The following is a 19,838-nucleotide window of genomic DNA, read 5'->3' on the forward strand; positions in this document are numbered from 1 at the left end:
CACCTCACCGGTGGCGACCCGACCCGCCCCGCCGCAGCGCCCAATAGCCAGCAGCCACCCAGCCCAGGCCCAGCCACATCGACACCGCCGACCAAGCCGACGTGTTCCGCGGCCGACCTCACCGCGCGCCCACCCTCCCGTTCCACCTCCAGGTCGCCGTCCTCCCTCCTCCGCTCGCCACGCCACCAACCTCGCCCTACTAAACCGCGCGCCATGCTCCTCCTCAGATCCCACCACCTGCTCCTCCCCCACGCCGCCCGCCTCCTCGCCCGCCGCGCCGGCGCCGCTCCCCTGCCCCGCACCGCCGCCGCCGCTGCCCGGTTCCGCCCGCTCCGGATGTCGACCTCCAATTCCAGCGCCAGCGCCAGCTCCCCCGCCGCCCCCTCGCCCCCCGCGGTGAGTCCGCGTCTTCCTCCTCCCCAATTCCTCCTTATCGGTAGGCAGGCAGCAGATAAGATGTCCGGGCGTTGACCTTAACCCAGGGGCCTTGCCAGATTACAAGGCCTCCTTAGCTATGATCTCCGCATCCTCTTCTTAGTGAACCCACGGTGCTCTGATTTCGTAGTACAGCTATCAACCATGTGTGTGGACAATTGGCATTGGAACCAGGCAAATTACAGTGTCTTAATTTAACCACAGTGCTCCGGTTTCTTTTTGTCTGGTCAATCAGCCAGTGTTCGACTGCTTGTTGATAATATATGTGGATGCTAGCTTTGATTTCCCGAGAAGGTCACCACAGCCATTGCTCTAGCGATACTGTTCTACCTTACCGTATGCACCGCTAACGGTTCCCTGCGCAGGTGCCCAAGTCGAGGATCCCTTTCTGCCCGGCCTGCGGGAGCCCGACGAAAATGGCCGTGCCGGATGGGGACGAGAAGATGCGGGCAGTGTGTTCTTCCTGCGGTAGAGTTCACTACGAAAACCCCAAAATGGTATGGACCGAAGAACAAAATATTAGCGGGTGTCAATCTTCACAGTTAAGATAATGTGCATATGCATTTTGGGTTTAGAACCTAGATACCGTAATGATTTGCTTGGTTCAAATGCCAACTGCTTCCAGTTTCCGTTGTTTAGGCCTGATATTTTTTCTTATCTTTGCCATGTCGTCGTTCAACTGCAATAATGCATGTAGCAAATAACTGGTGTAGGTGTGTTAGCTGTTGCCATTCGTTTTCTCATTTAATCCGTGTCGGGGTCTTTGTAGGTTGTTGGGTGCCTTGTGGAGCATGAGAACAAGGTCCTACTTTGCAGAAGAAAGATAGAACCAGCTTATGGTCTTTGGTAAGCTGCTTTTGAGTTTTGGCCTTTCCATTGCTGTCCGTAATCAGGGCTTCTGTGCTGTCTGTACCATGCTTTAGAGCTGTGTGGTTGTACACTGTTTGCTGTTAGCAGTAAGAACAAGTTCTTTTTTGTCTATGTATGTAGTGTCAAAACCAATTTTGCATCCACAGTGAAGCGTGTGCAGGACTGTTTGCTTATAGTATTATTGATAGTGTAAAACTGTAGAATTCATTGTTATGATGTTGATGCTTGTATTGTGGTTGTTAATTTGTTCTTAAGCTCGCGAATGCTCCTTTTTTTTCCTGATGCAATGTTCACTATTACCATGTTTCCAATTCCTTTCTGCGATGTTCTCGCAAACGACTAGCAAAGAGCACAGGACTTGGTGCTGGTCAATCATTCTAATCAAGGTTGCATCAACAGGACTCTTCCCGCTGGTTATTTGGAGGTCGGAGAGTCTGCAGCACAAGGAGCCTCCAGGGAAACACTGGAAGAAGCTTGTGCAGATGTGGAAATAGTCTCTCCTTTTGCTCAGCTGGATATTCCGCTGATTGGCCAAGTGAGTGAAAAGTAGCCTAGTCAGAGTGTTCATGTTTACCTCCATACACTACTAAGTTGTTTCTTCTTGTGTATTCTGATGCCATGCAGTAGAGTTACATTATTTTCCGAGCAAGAATGAAGACCCCAAATTTCTCACCTGGAGTCGAGTCGCTAGAATGTGCACTTTTTGCTCTGGATGATATACCATTCGATTCTCTAGCATTTTCTTCAATCATCGTCACCCTGAGAATGGTAAAACCCTCCTCCCTGTTCAATCACCATCGGAGCAAGCTCTACTTTGTAGCCCTTTGATCCCATAGCTTCTGACATGTATATGAACTGTTGCAGTATATTGAAGATGTCAAGTCTGGAAACATCAAATTCCATTACTGCACTATAAACAAGAGGTACCCCTCACTTCTTTTGACCCTGTGGTCATTGTCACGATCGATAACCATGTACCCTTTAACTACAAGTTCACTGAACTCGAAAACCTTTGCTGGCTTCCTTCTTGCTCTTTGCATAATTCATGTTTCAGTGACATCATGTGTGCAACATTTTAATTGTAGGCCTGTAGCAGTTTAGTAATCAAATCTTAACTTGGGCTACTCCCATATGCAGGATTGGAGCCGGAGCTTCAGACCTCCGCAGTTTCGATATCGACAACCATTTAGCTGTGTGAGCTTGTGCAAATTTCAATGCTGATCTCGATGGATAATGTGATTTCTGTCACACAGCAACCCTAGGACATCGGCGCAGCAATCACATTGGTCGTTGGTTCAACTGGTCATGCATGGACTCATGGGTGGGGCCTTGTGTGGCCACGGATTGTTGTAGGTTGTTAAGCTGCTCCTGGAATTGTAAATGATTATGTTTCTTGAAGAGCCCTTCTTTTCACAAAGGATATCTTGAGCAATTTAGAAGATGGTTGCATTTTGATTTTATCAGCTTACCAAATGATTTGTATCATGGTGCTGCAAACTAAAGTCCTGCATTGCACTGGTAAGGGTTGTGATGCCAGCGGCAGTTTGAAACTAAATTCTGTAACAGTTTCTACCAACTGTTGTTGCAACTAATTTGAATACATAAGTGGTGGGTTGCAATTTGAAACTGAATTATGTGGTTGTTTTCTTCAACTGTTACTGCAACTAATTCACTTGCAAAAATGGTCGATTGCTACTGGGGTATTCACGCTCGTGTTGGAAGAAACAGTTAGTTACAACAACAGTTTTGGACCGTGCTGCAGCTTGATCCAAGCTTGTGTGTTCTGCTGCTGTCAGTTTGTTCTATAGATAATTAGAAGGTACAAATCAACTAGTAGAAATATTATTATGGTGCCCATAGCTTGTCTACTAGTGGTGGTTTACGATATGAATGAGCTTGGGTGGGGCTTGACCCCTTCACATTAGCCGGACTTTGTAAGCTTGCTACTGGGGTTGCAGCGTTCATCCCTTAGCCGCTTCGCAATTCATGCTTATTTGGAGCATGGAAGCAGATATTTTATAAACTGAAGATTTGGATGCCATGGAAATGAAATACTCCCTCCAATCAAGATTATTTGTTGCTAATATGGTTGTATCTAGTTCTACATTCATACTGGCAGCCAAATACTAACAAGGTTAAAAACTATAAAGAGCTTGTTCGGCTTGCATCATCTTGGGCTTGAATCAAAATATTCATTTGTGATTCCAACAAAAACTTGTTTGGCTGGCATGGAAGCGGTTCCGGAATTCAATTGATAATTTTACAGAGAAAATTTCATCCTATGCCTAATTTAAGTCCTTCCGGTACCAAGTCATTTCTGTGGATTTGCCAAATGAAATGGTAGTTGCCAAACAGGCTCTCAATGAAATAGCCAGTATGAATGCAGTGAACAGCACAACTGGCAGCCAAATACTCTCCAGCAAGATTAAAAACTAAGGAACACCACATCACAATGAGAAGAGAGGAGCAACCAAGCACAGACATGAAAATAAAACTATGGCATATCACTTAACCAAAAGAACTTTACGTCCCTGGTACCACCCAGGAAGAACAGAAGTGCAGATGGACAAGAGGGGATTACAATTATTCTGTAACAGGGCTCCCACAGGACAACCCCACAGCGGAATGCACACGAAAATTACAACTGTTGTTAACTCAGGGAAGGAGAACTGGAAGGCTTCCAGGATGCGTCTGGCGGTGGTGAGCGAGCGTCACTCAAAGATCCTCCGGGCCGTTGATGTCCTGGAGAGAAAAGGACATGTGTCACTGCATAGGATAGCAGAACCCCAGTTTCAGATTGATAGTTTGGGATGTGAATGCTTACCTTGTTCTCAAGCACAGATCCGTCTGGGATCTCCAGCTTGACTCCGGACTTGGCAGCGATGGTCACGTTGCCCTGCAGATGGCATTGGTAATGAGTCAAAGTCAGGCCAGGTACATAGAGATGTGCAGACAGATGGAACAGACATATATAACAGGCAGTTCTGCATCCTTTCGCCACTGACAGGGTAAATAAAAGGAGAACAGAGACTGGAGGTTTACCTTGAGTACGACGCCAGAGCCAAACGAGACATCACCAGAGACCTTCAAGCTGTCGAGCTCAACGATGCTGGGGATTGACTTGAACCGGGCCAGGAAACTGGCGACCTACAATTTGTCAACAAAAAGACAAGTCAGAACAACACTCCAGTTTCACCACACCATTTGATCTTCTATATGCTTTGTTTCCACTAATTGACAAAAAAAAATGCATAATGAAAATGGCGAAGGTTTTGACTATCACCTTCTTGAACTCAGGACCAAGCTCAATGGAAGGGTTTGAAGGCTTCACTCTAGCTGGGTTGCGGATGACATAGCCATCGACCAAGGTATAGAGGTCAGACTGTGGGACAAAAAATGAGGTCAGCAGTTGTCTCATCATGATGCCAAACCAAAAAAAACATGGAGAGAATTTCAGATCTACCTGCACAAGCAACAAATCTGATGTAGCCTTCACGGGCAGAAACCTTGAGCGGGGACCGTTGATGCCGATTGCTTTCTCGAAGAACTAGAATAAGGAAAACCATTAGTGCACAGAATTAAAGAAAAGAAACAAAGATGGAGCAGCAACATCATTTTAAGACAAGTTGTTTATATACCCGGATCGCTGCCCCAGCTGCAGTTTCCAGCTGAAGGACTTTCACGCCATCAACTTCCTGTAAGAACTAACTGCTTAGATAAATTCAAATGAACAGAATCGAACAGAAAATGCACGACCAGGATGTACCTTAGGGTTGGGAATGATCTCCATCTTAAGTGCATCAGCTTCAACAAGCCTCTTGATCGCCTTCAAGTTCACCCACCTGATACCAGAAGCCGTTAGCAACAAACGTCATTATTAATTTTATTAATTATAATTAAAGGAAGAAACAGCTTAAGTTTCTTACAGGTTGTTGGTATTGAATATCTTGAACTTCTCAATTGACTTGAATTCATTCACCTGACCAAATGCACAAAAGGGAAGTATTCATAAGTCCTTGGCCTCTTACAACTCTCATGGCTTAGAAAAGCACAACTGAATGGAGGGTTCTTACATGCTCATCAGGGACTTGGGCAATCTCCAAGAGCTGCACGCAATAATAGAGAAAAATATTTAGAGCTGCATATCATGTTTAATTTGTACAAATTAAAAATTGCAACTTGAAAATTACAGCATAGCCATCGATTTTTATGTTACAAGCAGAAAAAGGTAATTAAGTACAGTCAGCCAAGTTTGGACAAGCAATTACTATACCTGGACCCTTCCTTCATATGAGATGAGGGTTCCACCTTTAACATCAGCCAATGTTTTCGGAGTAACCTAACATGGATGCAGAAATTAAGTTATGTAATTCCAAATTCAATTGCAAAAGTAGCTTTGTTACATACCTCCATGCAGTATTCATTCTGGTTGTTGATCAGGTGGTTCAATATCTCTGTGATGGTTAAGGATTCAATTCATGGCAGAATGTACAAGGCACAAAAAAGAACTAGATTGAAAATGAACAAAACCGATCTTCATGTTAGGATACTGATGTCAACTATAGCACCCAAGTTGTCTGAGTTGGCAACAAAGACATACTCCTTGCCCTGGGAGAAAATTGGCAGATATAATAAGCACGAGAATACAAGTAGCGAAAAAACTTCCACAACATGGAGCTGCAAATATACTGGCTAGTTCACCCAATCTTTCCCCCTCATATGGCATCAAGGTGCTTTCCATTGGGACAATGAGATACTGGTTGTCCAATGCAATGACTTGTATCATTAATCAATGTTTTCTAAGAATAAGAGCAAACTCTTATTATTTAATGAGATGGATAACAGACATGATGCAAACCATTTGTTTGTTGGTAAATAAGCCTAAACACATGAGTTTACAGGAGCACCATTTCACTATTAGATTCTTTAATGAAAACATTCTGTCATGCTTCTTTATTATTTTTGATGGACAAGAATGTGCGTTCATGTTATGGAGATGTGAAAAGAATCAGGGGAGCATTAGAAAAGCATTATACCACAATACCATCTAAGGGAGATCTAAACCCTGTGTCAAAACATCCTGGAAACCAATGGCTGTATAAACCAGTCATACTGAACTTTCTGCCCATATAGAAGATTAAGCATTTGTGCTCACCTGCGACAGTAAGGTATCAAGTTTTCCACTGTTGTTCAAAGAGGGGAAAACATCACCATGGCCTGGGGGATACCTTCACAACCAAAAACAACTGTATTAACCTAAAAATCACAAAAAACTGAGGAAACTGAATCGATTAACTCAAATTAGTTCAGATTTTTATAAATAAGGCAAAGAAGGTATTTGAAATAACACAAACGAAAAAAAAAAACATCAGCATTGCAAAGCTATTGACAATTTTAGAATTGTTAAGAGATAACTAACCAGCCATCCTTTCCTGACTTCCCTTTGCTCGGAAGTGGCAAGAAGTCCTCAGTAACAATCCTGGGATATTGGCTCTGAGAGCACAATTTTCTGTTAGCTGACAACAGTAGTGATGTAAAATGCAACATACTTGAAGAAAGAAATGGAGTACCAACTTCATACCTGGTTGAAAGTGTGGATGTTGATGTTGGAGTTGGAGTACTTCTCAACAATCTTCAAAGGAGAAGTCGTTATGCAGGCATGTGAGTCCAAATATTCAGAGTTACCCTTAATAAAAATTGAAAAAGGGAGGTACCAACCTTTTGAGTATCGTCATGCGTGTTGAAGGAGTTCATGAGAAGTAAAGGGACATCGCATCCGTACTTCTTGTTCAGGGACTACAGAGGTGAAACTTATCAGCCACAAACCATTGAACACTATACCCAGTCATTGCATAAAAGGTATATGTAGAAACTAAGAATACCTCGATCTGAATCACAATAAGGTCAAGAAATGTGAACCCATTGCGAACTTCAATAACAGACCTGCAAGACACAATAGGCAATTTAATTACTTGTTTCAGAAGGTAATTATAAAGCATGGAGTGGAAAAATATAACATATTTGGTATGCCCAACATTGATTCGGTGTGCCAAACACATAATGAAGTAAATCATGTACATATTCAACCACAACTCTATTTTGCAAGGATAAATGTTTCATTGGAGGTGTTAGAACAGTCCAGAAAACAAGTGTATGATCATGCCATGCGAGCATGCAGCAGTTCACTAATGACAAATCAGAACATAAAACGATAGCCTCATTGTTATTGATGGAACAAGTTAGGCTGAATCATGTCAGAATAATGTAAGGCATAGTCAGTACCAATTGTATGACTAATTCGATCTATACCTATCGGAGCACATGAGTATACAATAGCAAGTTCATGACTAATTTGAAGTACACGTATCAGAGCCACGGCATATCAAGTACGGAATCTTGAAAGTGACAAGAATAATACCATACCTTAGCATGTGGATCGAAAAACGACAGATGGCAATAAAGTTAACAAAAAGACAGGTACCATACTACCACATAAGCCCACAACTGATGTTTAAGTTATAGCATCACGTTTGACAGAGCATTTGTAGGCGCGAAAAGGTGTGCGCTAAACCACGGCACAACCAGAAAACTAACGAACAGAGCAAATCATAATAATCACCATAAGCAGGATGGCATGCCAAATATAGAGACGGTATGTCAAACAGATAGTGATCACTGTTTCATGGGATGTGTTAGAACACAGTCCAGAAAACAAGTGTATGATCATGCGGTGCAAGCAAGCGGCAGTTCACTGATGACAAATCAGGACATAATAAACAAAAAAGCAGAGCATTGATAGCCTCATTGTTATTGATCAGGGAACAAGTTAAAGTGAATCATCTCAGAATAATGTAAGGCATAGTCAATACCAATTGTATGACTAATTCGAGCTATACCTATTGCAGCACATGAGTATTCAATAGCAAGTTCATGACTAATTTGAAGTAGACATATCAGAGCCACAGCATATCAAGCAAAGGAACAAACACGTACAGAATCTTGAAAGTGACAAGCATAATACCATGTCTTAGTATGTGGATCCAAAAAAGACAAGTGGCAATAAAGTTAACAGAAAGACGGTGACCATACTACCGCATAAGCCCGCAACTGATGTTTAAGTTATAGCATCACGTTTGACAGAACATTTGTCGCGAAAAGGTGTGCGCTAAACCACGGCGCACCCAGAAAACTAAAGAACAGAGAAAATCATGATAATCACCATAAGCAGGATCGCACGACAAATATTGAGATGGTATGTCAAGCAGATAGTGAAGTAAACCATGTACATAGTCAACCACAACTCCATTTTGGATGGATCCATGTTTCAGTGGCTGTGTTAGAAGTTCACAAGAACAGTGTATGATCATGCAGTGCAAGCATGCAGCAGTTCACTGATGACAAATCAGGACATAATAAAAAAAAAAGCAGAGCATTGATAGCATTGTTGTTATTGATCAGGGAACAAGTTTAACTGAACCATGTCAGAATAATGTAATACTACGTACATCACAACAAGAATGAGCAGGCATAGTCAATACCAACTGTATGACTAATTCGATCTATGAGTATCAGAGCACACTAGTATTCAACAGCAAGTTCATGACTAATTTGATGTAGACGTATCAGAGCCACAGCGTATCAACTGAAGGAACAAACACGTACGGGATCTTGAAAGTGACAAGAATAATATCATATCTTAGCATTTGGATCCAAAAACGACAAGTGGCAATAAAGTTAACAGAAAGACGGGTACCATACTACTGCACAAGCCCATAGCTGATGTTTAATTTATAGTATCAACATTTGACAAAACATTTGTAGGCGCAAAAAGGTGTGCTAAACCAGGGCATAACCAGAAAACTAAGGAACAGGGTAAATCATAAGCACGGTCGCACGAGCAGACCAACATGGCATCTAGCTCGCAGAAAAGAAGTGTATGATCATGTAGTGCAAGCATTCAGCAGTTCACTGATGACAAATCAGGACATAACAAAAAATAAGCAGAGCATTGATAGCATTGTTGTTATTGATCTGGGAACAAGTTTAAGTGAACCATGTCAGAATAATGTAATATACCCACAGCAAGAATGAGCGAGCAGGCATGGTCAATACCAACTGTATGACTAATTCGATCTATACGTACCAGAGCACACGAGCAAGTTCCTGACTAATTTGAGGTACACGTATCAGAGCCAACACACAGCGTATCAAGCGAAGGAAGAAACACGTACGGGATCTTGAAAGTGACAAGAATAATATCATATATTATCTTAGCATTTGGATCCAAAAACTGACAAGTGGCAATGAAGTTAACAGAAAGACGGGTGCCATACTACTGCATAAGCAGCCCACAACTGATGTTAAGTTGTAGCATCACGTTTGACGAAACATTTGTAGGCGCGAAAAGGCGTGCGCTAAACCACGGCACAACCAGAAAAGTAACGAACAGGGGAAATCATAAGCAGGATCGCACGAACAAACCAACATGGCATCTAGCAGTTCGCAGCGAAACTGAACTGCTCTACGGTCGAAATCTAACTTCGGAAAGGCGTGCAGATAAACAAGGCGATTTGACTGATGGGAAGGCGTGAAGAGGGTGCGCTCACTTGGGACCGGTGCAGCCCATGGTGGTGCCGAGGCCTCCGTTGAGCTTGAGCACGACGAGCTTGTCGAGCAGCGCCTTCATGGCATCGAGATCTGCAGCGCAACCAACGCGATCCCGCGTGAGCGAGCGTTCACTCACTCACTCACTGACTAAACACTCGAATCGAACTCAGATAGTCAGATCAGTGTGGCCTCACCTTCGGGCGCGGGCGCGAGGGTGTCGTACGGCACCACCACCTCGTCGGTGGGGGTCTGGATCTTGCTCCACTCGATCTGCTCCGCCTCGCCGCTGCCAGAACACACACCGCCGTCAGAAAACACCGTGAGCAGGTCGGAAACGAAGAGGCGCCGCGGAGCGCAGAGGAGGAGAGGAGGTTGGCATTTACCTGAGGTAGCGCGAGACGAGGCTGATGCAGCCGGCCTTCTCGTTCTCGCTGCAAGCACCGACAAATTCGAACAGAAGAAAAAAAACGTGAGCGGAAGCGAGCGTGAGCAGGGTAGATCCGGGCGAGGGGGCGGGGATCGATCGGGCACCTGATCTCGTCGAGCTTGGCGACGGCGTCGCGGAACTTCTCGATCTTCGCGTCGGGGGCGACGGCGGCGGCGGCCATCGCGATCCGGGCGGTGGAGGAGGGTTGGAGAAGCGGAGGAGGAGAGGACGGGAGGAGATTTCAGATGACTGGAGGTGGTGAGGTGTGTGTGTGAGGAGACGGGAAGCGCGCGGCTCGGTTATAAAGGTCGCCGACGGAATGCGCGGCGCGGACGGAATACGCGACGGAATGTGCTCACGGCGTGCGGCGGACGCGTGGCGGCGGAGTGGCCTCGCCGGGTCGGACGCCAGTCTGGGTCCGGTCCGGTCCGGTCCGGCTCGATTCGGCTGGCGGCGGTGGCGGTGGGACGGGAAGGGTGCGGGCGCCGCGAGGTTCGGCGTCGGGATCCGGGAAAAGCGTCTTTCTTTCTTTTTTTTAGGGAAAAAAGTCTTTGCTGTGGGTGGCAAAACGTGAAACGGCAGGCGAAATGTGCTGGCACAGAGACAGTAGGCATTTTTGGACTATAGTAAAGTTAATTGTATAGTTTCATATAAAAAAATGAAGAAGTTCCATCAATTTCTTTTGGTGAGCCTTCCATTAGTGTCGTGCTTCCGATCTAGTACTACAGGAGTGGTAACAACAACATCAACAACAACAAAATTGAGGAGAACATGTATCTTGAATGTAACCGTGTTTTTTTCTAACCAGACGAATCGTGAAGGTTCAGTGTAAGAAAAATGAAAAGAAAAATAAATAGATATCCCAAGTCGATCCCGCGGCCTTCCTCCTCTTCTTGCGCCTAACAGGAGATCCGCTTCCAGGGTAAGAATTGGGAAGAAAATAATAGAGATATCAGATCTAGCGGCTATGCTCCCCCTCTTCCGCGCCGGCTAGTAGATCTGCATCACATATCCACGAAAAAGAAAAATAAACAGAAGATCCATGTCGCAGTTGCCAAGATTGACAAGACCAGGTAACCGATCGACCCCTCCCGTTTCTCTACCCCCTAGATCTAGCCAGGGGAGAAATTAACGTTGGTTAGTTGGCCGATGCGCGCAACCGAACGTACGCCAACCGCGCGCCTGCCCAGATCCAGGAGATAGAGAAGCGGGGGATCGATCGCCTGATCATCTAGGCTTGTTGAGGCTTCGACCGCGCGAGAGGAGATCTCCGATGAAGGCAGGAGTGTGCGCATACCACCTTGCTCACGCTTTTGCCTTCATCGGAAATCTCCTGTCGAGAGGACGAAATGAGGCGCTGATGGAAAGAAAGGAGATGGGTGGTGCTCTCTTATAGGGCATTGTGGTCTCCACCACGGCGTGACGCTATGTATCTCGCCTGGTTTACGGTGTTAGACACGTGGAGGTCGGGGTAGAGAGCCACCCGTGAGTCAAGCCCATGGGCCGCATTGGAAAAACAGGACCTCATTGTTACGAGGACACATGGTATACATATGCATCATCCGTGTAGGCTTGTTTATATATGGACACTCGCATTCATAACTAATTACGTGATTGGGCTCTCACACTCTGAATTCCCCCAAAGAAAAACAAATAAGAACACATGTGCATATGTGTTTCCAGATAAACAATGGACATTGAGCGGAAATCTTATACCACAGGCGCCATAAATGTAAGGTGTGTAAGAATTGTTTGTGTTCATGCTTTGACTTTCCACTTTCTAAATAGGAAGTGCAATCAGCTATGTTATGCAAGAGAAACAACTCGAACTCTATCATTTGTGTCTTATGACACAATGACGGAAACATATTCACCAAGTAAAGTAATTAAGTTTTAAAATTGTGAAATAAGGCTATAGTTGAGTGCACCGTGTGTCTGTGTGCTTTCATTAGCTTTACCGCATTTGCATATCAAGTGGCTACATTATTAGCGGGCCCTTATGTCAAAATGCACATGATGCAATGTCCGCTGACTTGAAGAAGTAAATAAGATTAGTGGCATCGATGTAAATTGATGTTCCTATACCACCGATTTTCGGAACAATGTGATGGATCGTCCGACAACCTCTACATATATATTGTCTTTTCCATTGTGCCATGGATCCAAAACTACTCGCTTTGTCCAAAATACATCACATATAAATTCAGTCAATGGTTAAGTTTACAAAGCTCGAGCAAATATATGGAAAGGAATATTCATGATTGCAATATTGAATAAATAAATTATAAAAATATATCTTACGGAAAATATATTTGTATGATTCACATTGTAGTTCGTCAAACTTAGAAACTATTGACTAAATTTACATGTTGGACATTTTAAAATAGAGGAAGAAATGATATGAGCAAAACGGGTTAGAGAAAATGGTACTGGATTTGGGATGGGCTTCTTTGTTCGAGTTTTGATGCAACATCACAAACACATGTACGCTCGGGAACAATATTGGTTGCTCGTTGTGCAGCTTTCATGCTCCAACCATGTACGCTTAATTAAATAATTAGTTAGGCTCAACGAGCACTTAATAATTAACTTAAAGAGATCTCAGGGTGGTTGCACAGATCACATGCACGTTCCACCAAACCTATATATGTCCCACGCACAATTATATATTCTCGTTGGTTTGTCGGTGCATCGCAAAGAACAATGAAAAACGAAATGTTGGTAAACTGCACGGGCGATACGTGAGACGAATCCACCCTCCGGACGGTACTAAAAAAACAGTCTCGGGAGCATGGCTGGTGCTTTATCGTCCCCTGCTCTCAGCCGAACAGGATCTCAACGCTTATCGACTGAAATGACTCTCTCGATCTTGGCCGAATCACATCTGAATTCTGAAGGCGACGTGTCACTCCTACTGCTGCCGATAACGGCAAGTTCAGAGAAAGCATCAAGCACTCGAACCGTTCATCCAGCTCATCTGTCCACGTCATGTCTCCTTCACATTTCCATTCTCAAATCGCCAACGATTACATACGTGTCGTGTTCACGTACATGCTGACACGTAACCGCGAGTTTAGGTTGCTCCCATAGTCCTTTGGAGTTTGGTACTGTAGCGAATGCTCTCTTTATTCGTGTGTGTTCGTCGGGAAACTGAAAATGCTTATCTCAAACATGGCATGAAATGATCACGCATTTCTCCACGCACTACGCTGTGCGCTAGAGATCAAAGGAAAGTGCGCCGTGCTTGTGCTTGATTGGTTGATGGTTTGAGACTTTGAGTAGCATCTTATCGGTTGTGCTTTGCGGAGATTAGATTCCCATGGCATCTCTTGGGAAAACAATGGACAAAACAAGGTGCCTGGTTATTTCCTCATACGTGTCGAAGTTGTCTCTTTTTTGACAAGTTTTCTGCTGCAAATGGCGTCATTTCCTTTCGAATATTCAAATGGTTTTTCAGTGGCGCAATCAAAACGTTTATGTGCATGCCAAGACACAACATGTAACACACGTGTACAAGTTTGCTTCATCATGTCACGACGTGGGCCGTAAATTTAAAAATGGCATAACATGGAGCTCATGGAAATACATACATACATTTAACTTCGTCCGCGGTAATCACAAACCAGGGCAATGTACGGTGGCTAAGAAGACGCCTCCCTCCCTATATATTAGCCGTCCACTTCTTCAAAAGATGAATACCAACATATAAAAATAAATAGAAGTTGGTTCGAGTACTTCTGATTCGTTTTCAAAATTATCGCTTAAAAAGTTATGGGCAGATGTTGTGTATTTCTCAGGGCATGCATAATGATAGAAAAACCACGACAACACCAGTGGCAGACCTTGTGGACTTTTTTTTTGCGGGGGTGGGGTGGCGAAGCTACAAAGTAACATTAAATTTTATTGGGAACACCAAATTATACCACAACAATAAGTATTTTGGTTAACTTATATAATTATATTGATTTGTCCACAAAATACGTCTCTAGATGCAATATATGCATAAACTACTCGAAGAACCTGGTGCCACCTGCGAAAAGGAATCAAGTGTGCATATTCAGATTTTAACTCCCATCGGGAGCGCCAACAAAGTGGCAATTTGATTAGCAAAAGCAAATGTTGTCAACACTGTCAACATGGTTAATTATAACACGAGAGAATTAAGCTACTTATAAATGTTGATTACAATTTAAGGCGACAAGTTCAAAGCATTTGAGTTTGTCCCGAAGCGCTCGGGACAGTCTTGGTTGCTCCCTTCTTCTTACTCGCCGGCACCAGATCAATCAGTTGGCGCGCACATAAGCGAGCGGACTTGGTGAAGGGACTCAAGTTGACAGCAATGTCGTCTTCATCTACAGGGAGCACCTTCGACAGCTCCTCAAAATCGGCTTCGACGCCACAACCCATCAAAAGCTGAAAGGCAAGAAGCGCTTCGTAGAGGCGCGCTTCTGTGCCTCAATGGGATCGTCGTTGTTGATGAAGAATGCCTCCGCCAGCTCCCCCAATTCCATAGTTAAATAGAGGCATGAACCCACTATCGAGCATAAATACTCCCTCTTGGAGTCGCTAGCATCTACTTGGCCAGAGCATCTACTAGAAATGGAGAGCATGCAAGATCATAATAACATAATACATAATCTCAACCAAAGCAATCTCTCTGTAAATCGGATCCACATCAAACCAACATGTAGCAATTACAAATAGATGATCTCGATCATGTTAGGCAGCTCACAAGATCTATACATGAAGCACAACAAGGAGAGGACAGCCATCTAGCTACTGCTATGGACCCATGGTCCCGTGGAGGACTACTCACGCATCACTTCGAATGAAGACATGGCGATGTAGAGGCCTTCGGCGGTGATTTCCCTCTCCGACAGGGTGCCGGGATGGACTGCAGAACCCTCCCGAACTAGGGTTTCGGTTGACGGCGGCGTCGGAAATTTTCGTGGATGGAGGCTCTCGTCTCCGGGGTTTTCTCGATACGAGGAATAAAAATGCGGAAGAGCGGAGCAAACGAGGCGACGAGGCGCCAGTACATGGGCCAGGCGCGGCCAAGGGTGGGGCCGCACCTGCCCTATGTACTGCCATGTGGCAGCTCTCCTGCGTGTGTCCTTCTGGCTCCGTCTTCGTCCCGGAAAAATAAGACTCTGGGCTTTTGTTTCGTCCAATTCCGAGAAACTTTCATATACAAGTTCGAATTAATGATAATATTAGAATGTTGGCTGAATTGCATGCTAGGTGGGATAGAGAAGAAAAAGAAAAACTTGCTAAAAAGAATAATGTAGCTAAAGTATGGACTATTACCACCACTAGTAATGTTGATTCTTCACATGTTGCTACACCTCCTACTATTAATGGTAAAAAATTGGTGTTGGCAATGTTTCTACTCCTAGTACAAAGCGCGCAAAATTGACTGAAACTCCTGAAACTGCTTGTGATAAAACTGCTGAAATTTTTCAAAATATTGGTGACAATGATTCCATTGTTGTAGAACATAATGGTTTAGATTTTGATGATTGTCATATTACTGAAGTTATAAAGTTCTTACAAAAACTTGCTAGAAGTCCTAATGCTAGTGCTATAAATCTAGCATTTACAAAACATATTACAAATGCTCTCATTAAAGCTAGGGAAGAGAAACTAAAACTTGAAGCTTCTATTCCTAGGAAGTTAGAAGATGGTTGGGAGCCCATCATTAAGATGAAATCCAATGATTTTGAGTGTAATGCTTTATGTGATCTTGGTGCAAGTATTTCTGTTATGCCTAAGAAAATTTATGATATGCTTGACTTGTCACCATTGAAGAATTGTTATTTGGATGTTAATCTTGCTGATAATGTTAAAAAGAAACCTTTGGGGATGTTTTTGATAATGTTCGCATTACGGTTAACAATAATCTTGTCCCCGTTGATTTTGTTGTCTTGGATATCGAATGCAATGCATCTTGTCCTATTGTGTTGGGAAGACCTTTTCTTCGAACTGTTGGTGTTGTTATTGATATGAGGGAAGGTAATATTAAATATCAATTTCCTCTCAAGAAAGGTATGGAACACTTCCCTAGAAAGAGAATGAAGTTGCCTTTTGATTCTATTATTAGAACAAGTTATGATGTTGATGCTTCTTCTCTTGATGTTACTTGATTTGTACTTTCTGCGCCTAGCTGAAAGACGTTAAAGAAAAGCACTTCTTGGGAGATAACCCTGATACGTCTCCGACGTATCGATAATTTCTTATGTTCCATGCCACATTATTGATGATATCTACATGTTTTATACACATTATATGTCATTATTATGCATTTTCTGGAACTAACCTATTAACAAGATGCCGAAGTGCCGGTTCTCGTTTTCTCGTTGTTTTTGGTTTCAGAAATCCTAGTAACGAAATATTCTCGGAATTGGACGAAATCAACGCCCAGGTTCCTATTTTGCCCGGAAGCATCCAGAACACCCGAGAACCGTCAGAGAGGGGCCACGTGGGGCCCACACATGGTGGCGGCGCGGCCAAGGAGCCAGGCGCGCCGCCCTAGTGTCTGGCCCCACCAGACCCCCTCCGAGGCTGCCCTTTCGCCTATATAAGGTCCCTGACCTAAAAAACCCCGGACGAATAAGCCACGGTACGCGAAACCTTCCAGAGCCGCCGCCATCGCGAAGCCAAGATCTGGGGGACAGGAGTCTCTGTTCCGGCACGCCGCCGGGACGGGGAAGTGCCCCCGGAAGGCTTCTCCATCGACACCGCTGCCATCTCCACCGCCATCGTCATCACCGCTGCTGCTCCCATGAGGAGGAAGTAGTTCTCCATCGAGGCTCGGGGCTGTACCGGTAGCTATGTGGTTCATCTCTCTCCTATGTAGTTCAATACAATAATCTCATGAGCTGCCTTACATGATTGAGATTCATATGATGATGCTTGTAATCTAGATGACATTATGCTAGTCAAGTGGGTTTTACTTATGTGATCTCCAGGAGACTCCTTGTCCCACGTGTGTAAAGGTGACGAGTGTGTGCACCGTGTGGGTCTCTTAGGCTATATTTCACGAATACTTATTCACTGTTATGAATGGCGTAGTGAAGTGCTTATTTATATCTCTTTATGATTGCAATGTGTTTTGTATCACAATTTATCCATGTGCTACTCTAGTGATGTTACTAAAGTAGTTTATTCCTCCTGCACGGTGTAATGGTGACAGTGTGTGCATCCGTGTTAGTACTTGGCGTAGGCTATGATTATGATCTCTTGTAGATTATGAAGTTAACTATTGCTATGATGGTATTGATGTGATCTATTCCTCCTACATGGTGTGAAGGTGACAGTGTGCATGCTATGTTAGTACTTGGTTTAGTCGTGTCGATCTTTCATGCATTCTAAGGTTATTTAAATATGAACATTGAATTGTGGAGCTTGTTAACTCCGGCATTGAGGGTTCGTGTAATCCTACGCAATGTGTTCATCATCCAACAAGAGAGTGTAGAGTATGCATTTATTTATTCTGTTATGTGATCAAAGTTGAGAGTGTCCACTAGTGAAAGTCTAATCCCTAGGCCTTGTTCCTAAATACTACTATCACTGCTTGTTACTGAATTACTACTGCTGCGTTACTACTGCATGTTTACTTCCTGCAATATTACTATCATCAACTGCACGCCAGTAAGCTATTTTCTGGCGCCGTACTACTGCTCATATTCATTCATACCACTTGTATTTTACTATCTCTTCGCCGAACTAGTGCACCTATTAGGTGTGTTGGGGACACAAGAGACTTCTTGCTTTGTGGTTGCAGGGTTGCATGAGAGGGATATCTTTGACCTCTTCCTCCCTGAGTTCGATAAACCTTGGGTGATCCACTTAAGGGAAAACTTGCTGCTGTTCTACAAACCTCTGCTCTTGGAGGCCCAACACTGTCTACAAGAATAGAAGCACCCGTAGACATTGATACGTCTCCAACGTATCTATAATTTCTGATGTTCCATGCTTGTTTGATGACAATACCTACATGGTTTTCTTGCACTTTATATCATATTATGGCATTTATTGGACTAACCTATTAACAAGATGCCACAGTGCCGGTTCTCGTTTATTATGTCCGTTTATTGCGGAAAAGGCCCAAAAACCAAAGTGCTCGGAAAAATCCAGAAAAATTACAGAAATTCTATTTCGTCGGAAGACTCACGGAGCCAGAAGGGCAGGCCAGGGGGAGGCCCAGGGCCTCCTCCCAATAGGCCGGCGCGGCCTGGAGGGTGGTCACCCCACCCTATGGGGTGGGCCCCTCGGGACTCTTCCGACTCCGACTCTTCGCCTATTTAAGCCGTCGTGACCTAAAACTTCGACACCGATTGACGAAACTCCGAGAAAGACTCCGGGGCGCCGCCACATCGCGAAACTCCAATTCGGGGACGAGAGTCTCGTTCCGGCACCTCGCCGGGACGGGGAATTGCCCCGGAGTCATCTCCACCGCCGTCTCCACCGCCATCTTCACCGCCATCGCTGTCTCCATGATGAGGAGGAGTAATTCACCCCACGGGCTGAGGGCTCTACCGTAGCTATGTGGTTAATCTCTCTCTCTGTACTCCAATACAATGATCTCATGAGCTGCTTTACATGATTGAGATCCATATGATGAGCTTTGTATTGCTACTAGTTTATGTGCTACTCATGTGATGTTATTAAAGTAGTCTATTCCTCCCTGCATGGTGTAAAGGTGCTAGTGTGTGCACCGTGTGGTTCTTGTCGTAGGCTATGATCATGATCTCTTGTAGGTTGTGGAGTTAATTGTCATTATGATAGTATTGATGTGATCTATTCCTCCTTTCATAGTGTAATGTGGACAGTGTGTGCGCTATGTTAGTTCTTGGTTTGTTTTGCAATGATCTTTTATGCTCTAAGGTTATTTAAATATGAACATCGAATGTTGTGGAGCTTGTTAACTCCGGCATTGAGGTGCTCTTGTAGCCCTACACAACGAATGGTGTTTGTCATCCAACAAAAGAGTGTATGTAGCACAAATGAGAGAAGTTATTATTTATTATGCGATCAATGTTGAGAGTGTCCACTAGTGAAAGTATGATCCCTAGGCCTTGTTTCCAATACGCAAACACCGCTTATTTACTGTTCTATTGCATGTTTACTCGCTGCCATATTTTATTCAGATTACTACTACCACTCATATACATCCATACTACTTGTATTTCACTATCTCTTCGCCGAACTAGTGCACATATACATCTGACAAGTGTATTAGGTGTGTTGGGGACACAAGAGACTTCTTGTATAGTGATTGCAGGGTTGCTTGAGAGGGATATCTTTGACCTCTTCCTCCCTGAGTTCGATAAACCTTGGGTGATCCACTTAAGGGAAAACTTGCTGCTGTTCTACAAACCTCTCGCTCTTGGAGGCCCAACACTTGTCTACAAGAATAGAAGCACCCGTAGATATCAAGCTATTTTTACAGCGCCGTTGCTCGGGGAGGAAAGGTAAAAGGTACTCACACTCCGGATCT

General features: G+C 44.0%; 2 protein-coding genes across 2 annotated transcripts; one reads left to right on the plus strand and one right to left on the minus strand.

Annotated features, from left to right (window-relative positions):
• The first annotated feature begins 213 nt into the window (after window positions 1–213).
• Window positions 214–2,773, plus strand: LOC124655677 (nudix hydrolase 23, chloroplastic-like). The gene is made up of 7 exons (XM_047194535.1): window positions 214–396; window positions 801–932; window positions 1,205–1,281; window positions 1,705–1,840; window positions 1,933–2,073; window positions 2,170–2,228; window positions 2,443–2,773. The coding sequence occupies exons 1-7, from the start codon at window positions 214–216 to the stop codon at window positions 2,501–2,503; spliced, it is 789 nt and encodes a 262-aa protein (XP_047050491.1). The 3' UTR covers window positions 2,504–2,773.
• A 1,015-nt stretch (window positions 2,774–3,788) lies between these two features.
• On the minus strand, window positions 3,789–10,546 carry LOC124651858 (UTP--glucose-1-phosphate uridylyltransferase). The gene is made up of 21 exons (XM_047190882.1): window positions 10,444–10,546; window positions 10,296–10,343; window positions 10,107–10,198; window positions 9,912–10,002; window positions 7,188–7,248; window positions 7,024–7,101; window positions 6,887–6,937; window positions 6,725–6,798; window positions 6,461–6,533; window positions 5,856–5,913; window positions 5,713–5,759; window positions 5,579–5,644; window positions 5,379–5,411; window positions 5,232–5,284; window positions 5,072–5,147; window positions 4,944–5,000; window positions 4,769–4,852; window positions 4,589–4,687; window positions 4,348–4,452; window positions 4,130–4,201; window positions 3,789–4,047 (listed from the first exon to the last, which is right to left on the minus strand). The coding sequence occupies exons 1-21, from the start codon at window positions 10,518–10,520 to the stop codon at window positions 4,021–4,023; spliced, it is 1,422 nt and encodes a 473-aa protein (XP_047046838.1). The 5' UTR covers window positions 10,521–10,546; the 3' UTR covers window positions 3,789–4,020.
• Between the last annotated feature and the right edge of the window lie 9,292 nt (window positions 10,547–19,838).

Source organism: Lolium rigidum, chromosome 5, assembly GCF_022539505.1.
Source record: "Lolium rigidum isolate FL_2022 chromosome 5, APGP_CSIRO_Lrig_0.1, whole genome shotgun sequence".
Lineage (NCBI taxonomy): Eukaryota > Viridiplantae > Streptophyta > Magnoliopsida > Poales > Poaceae > Lolium > Lolium rigidum.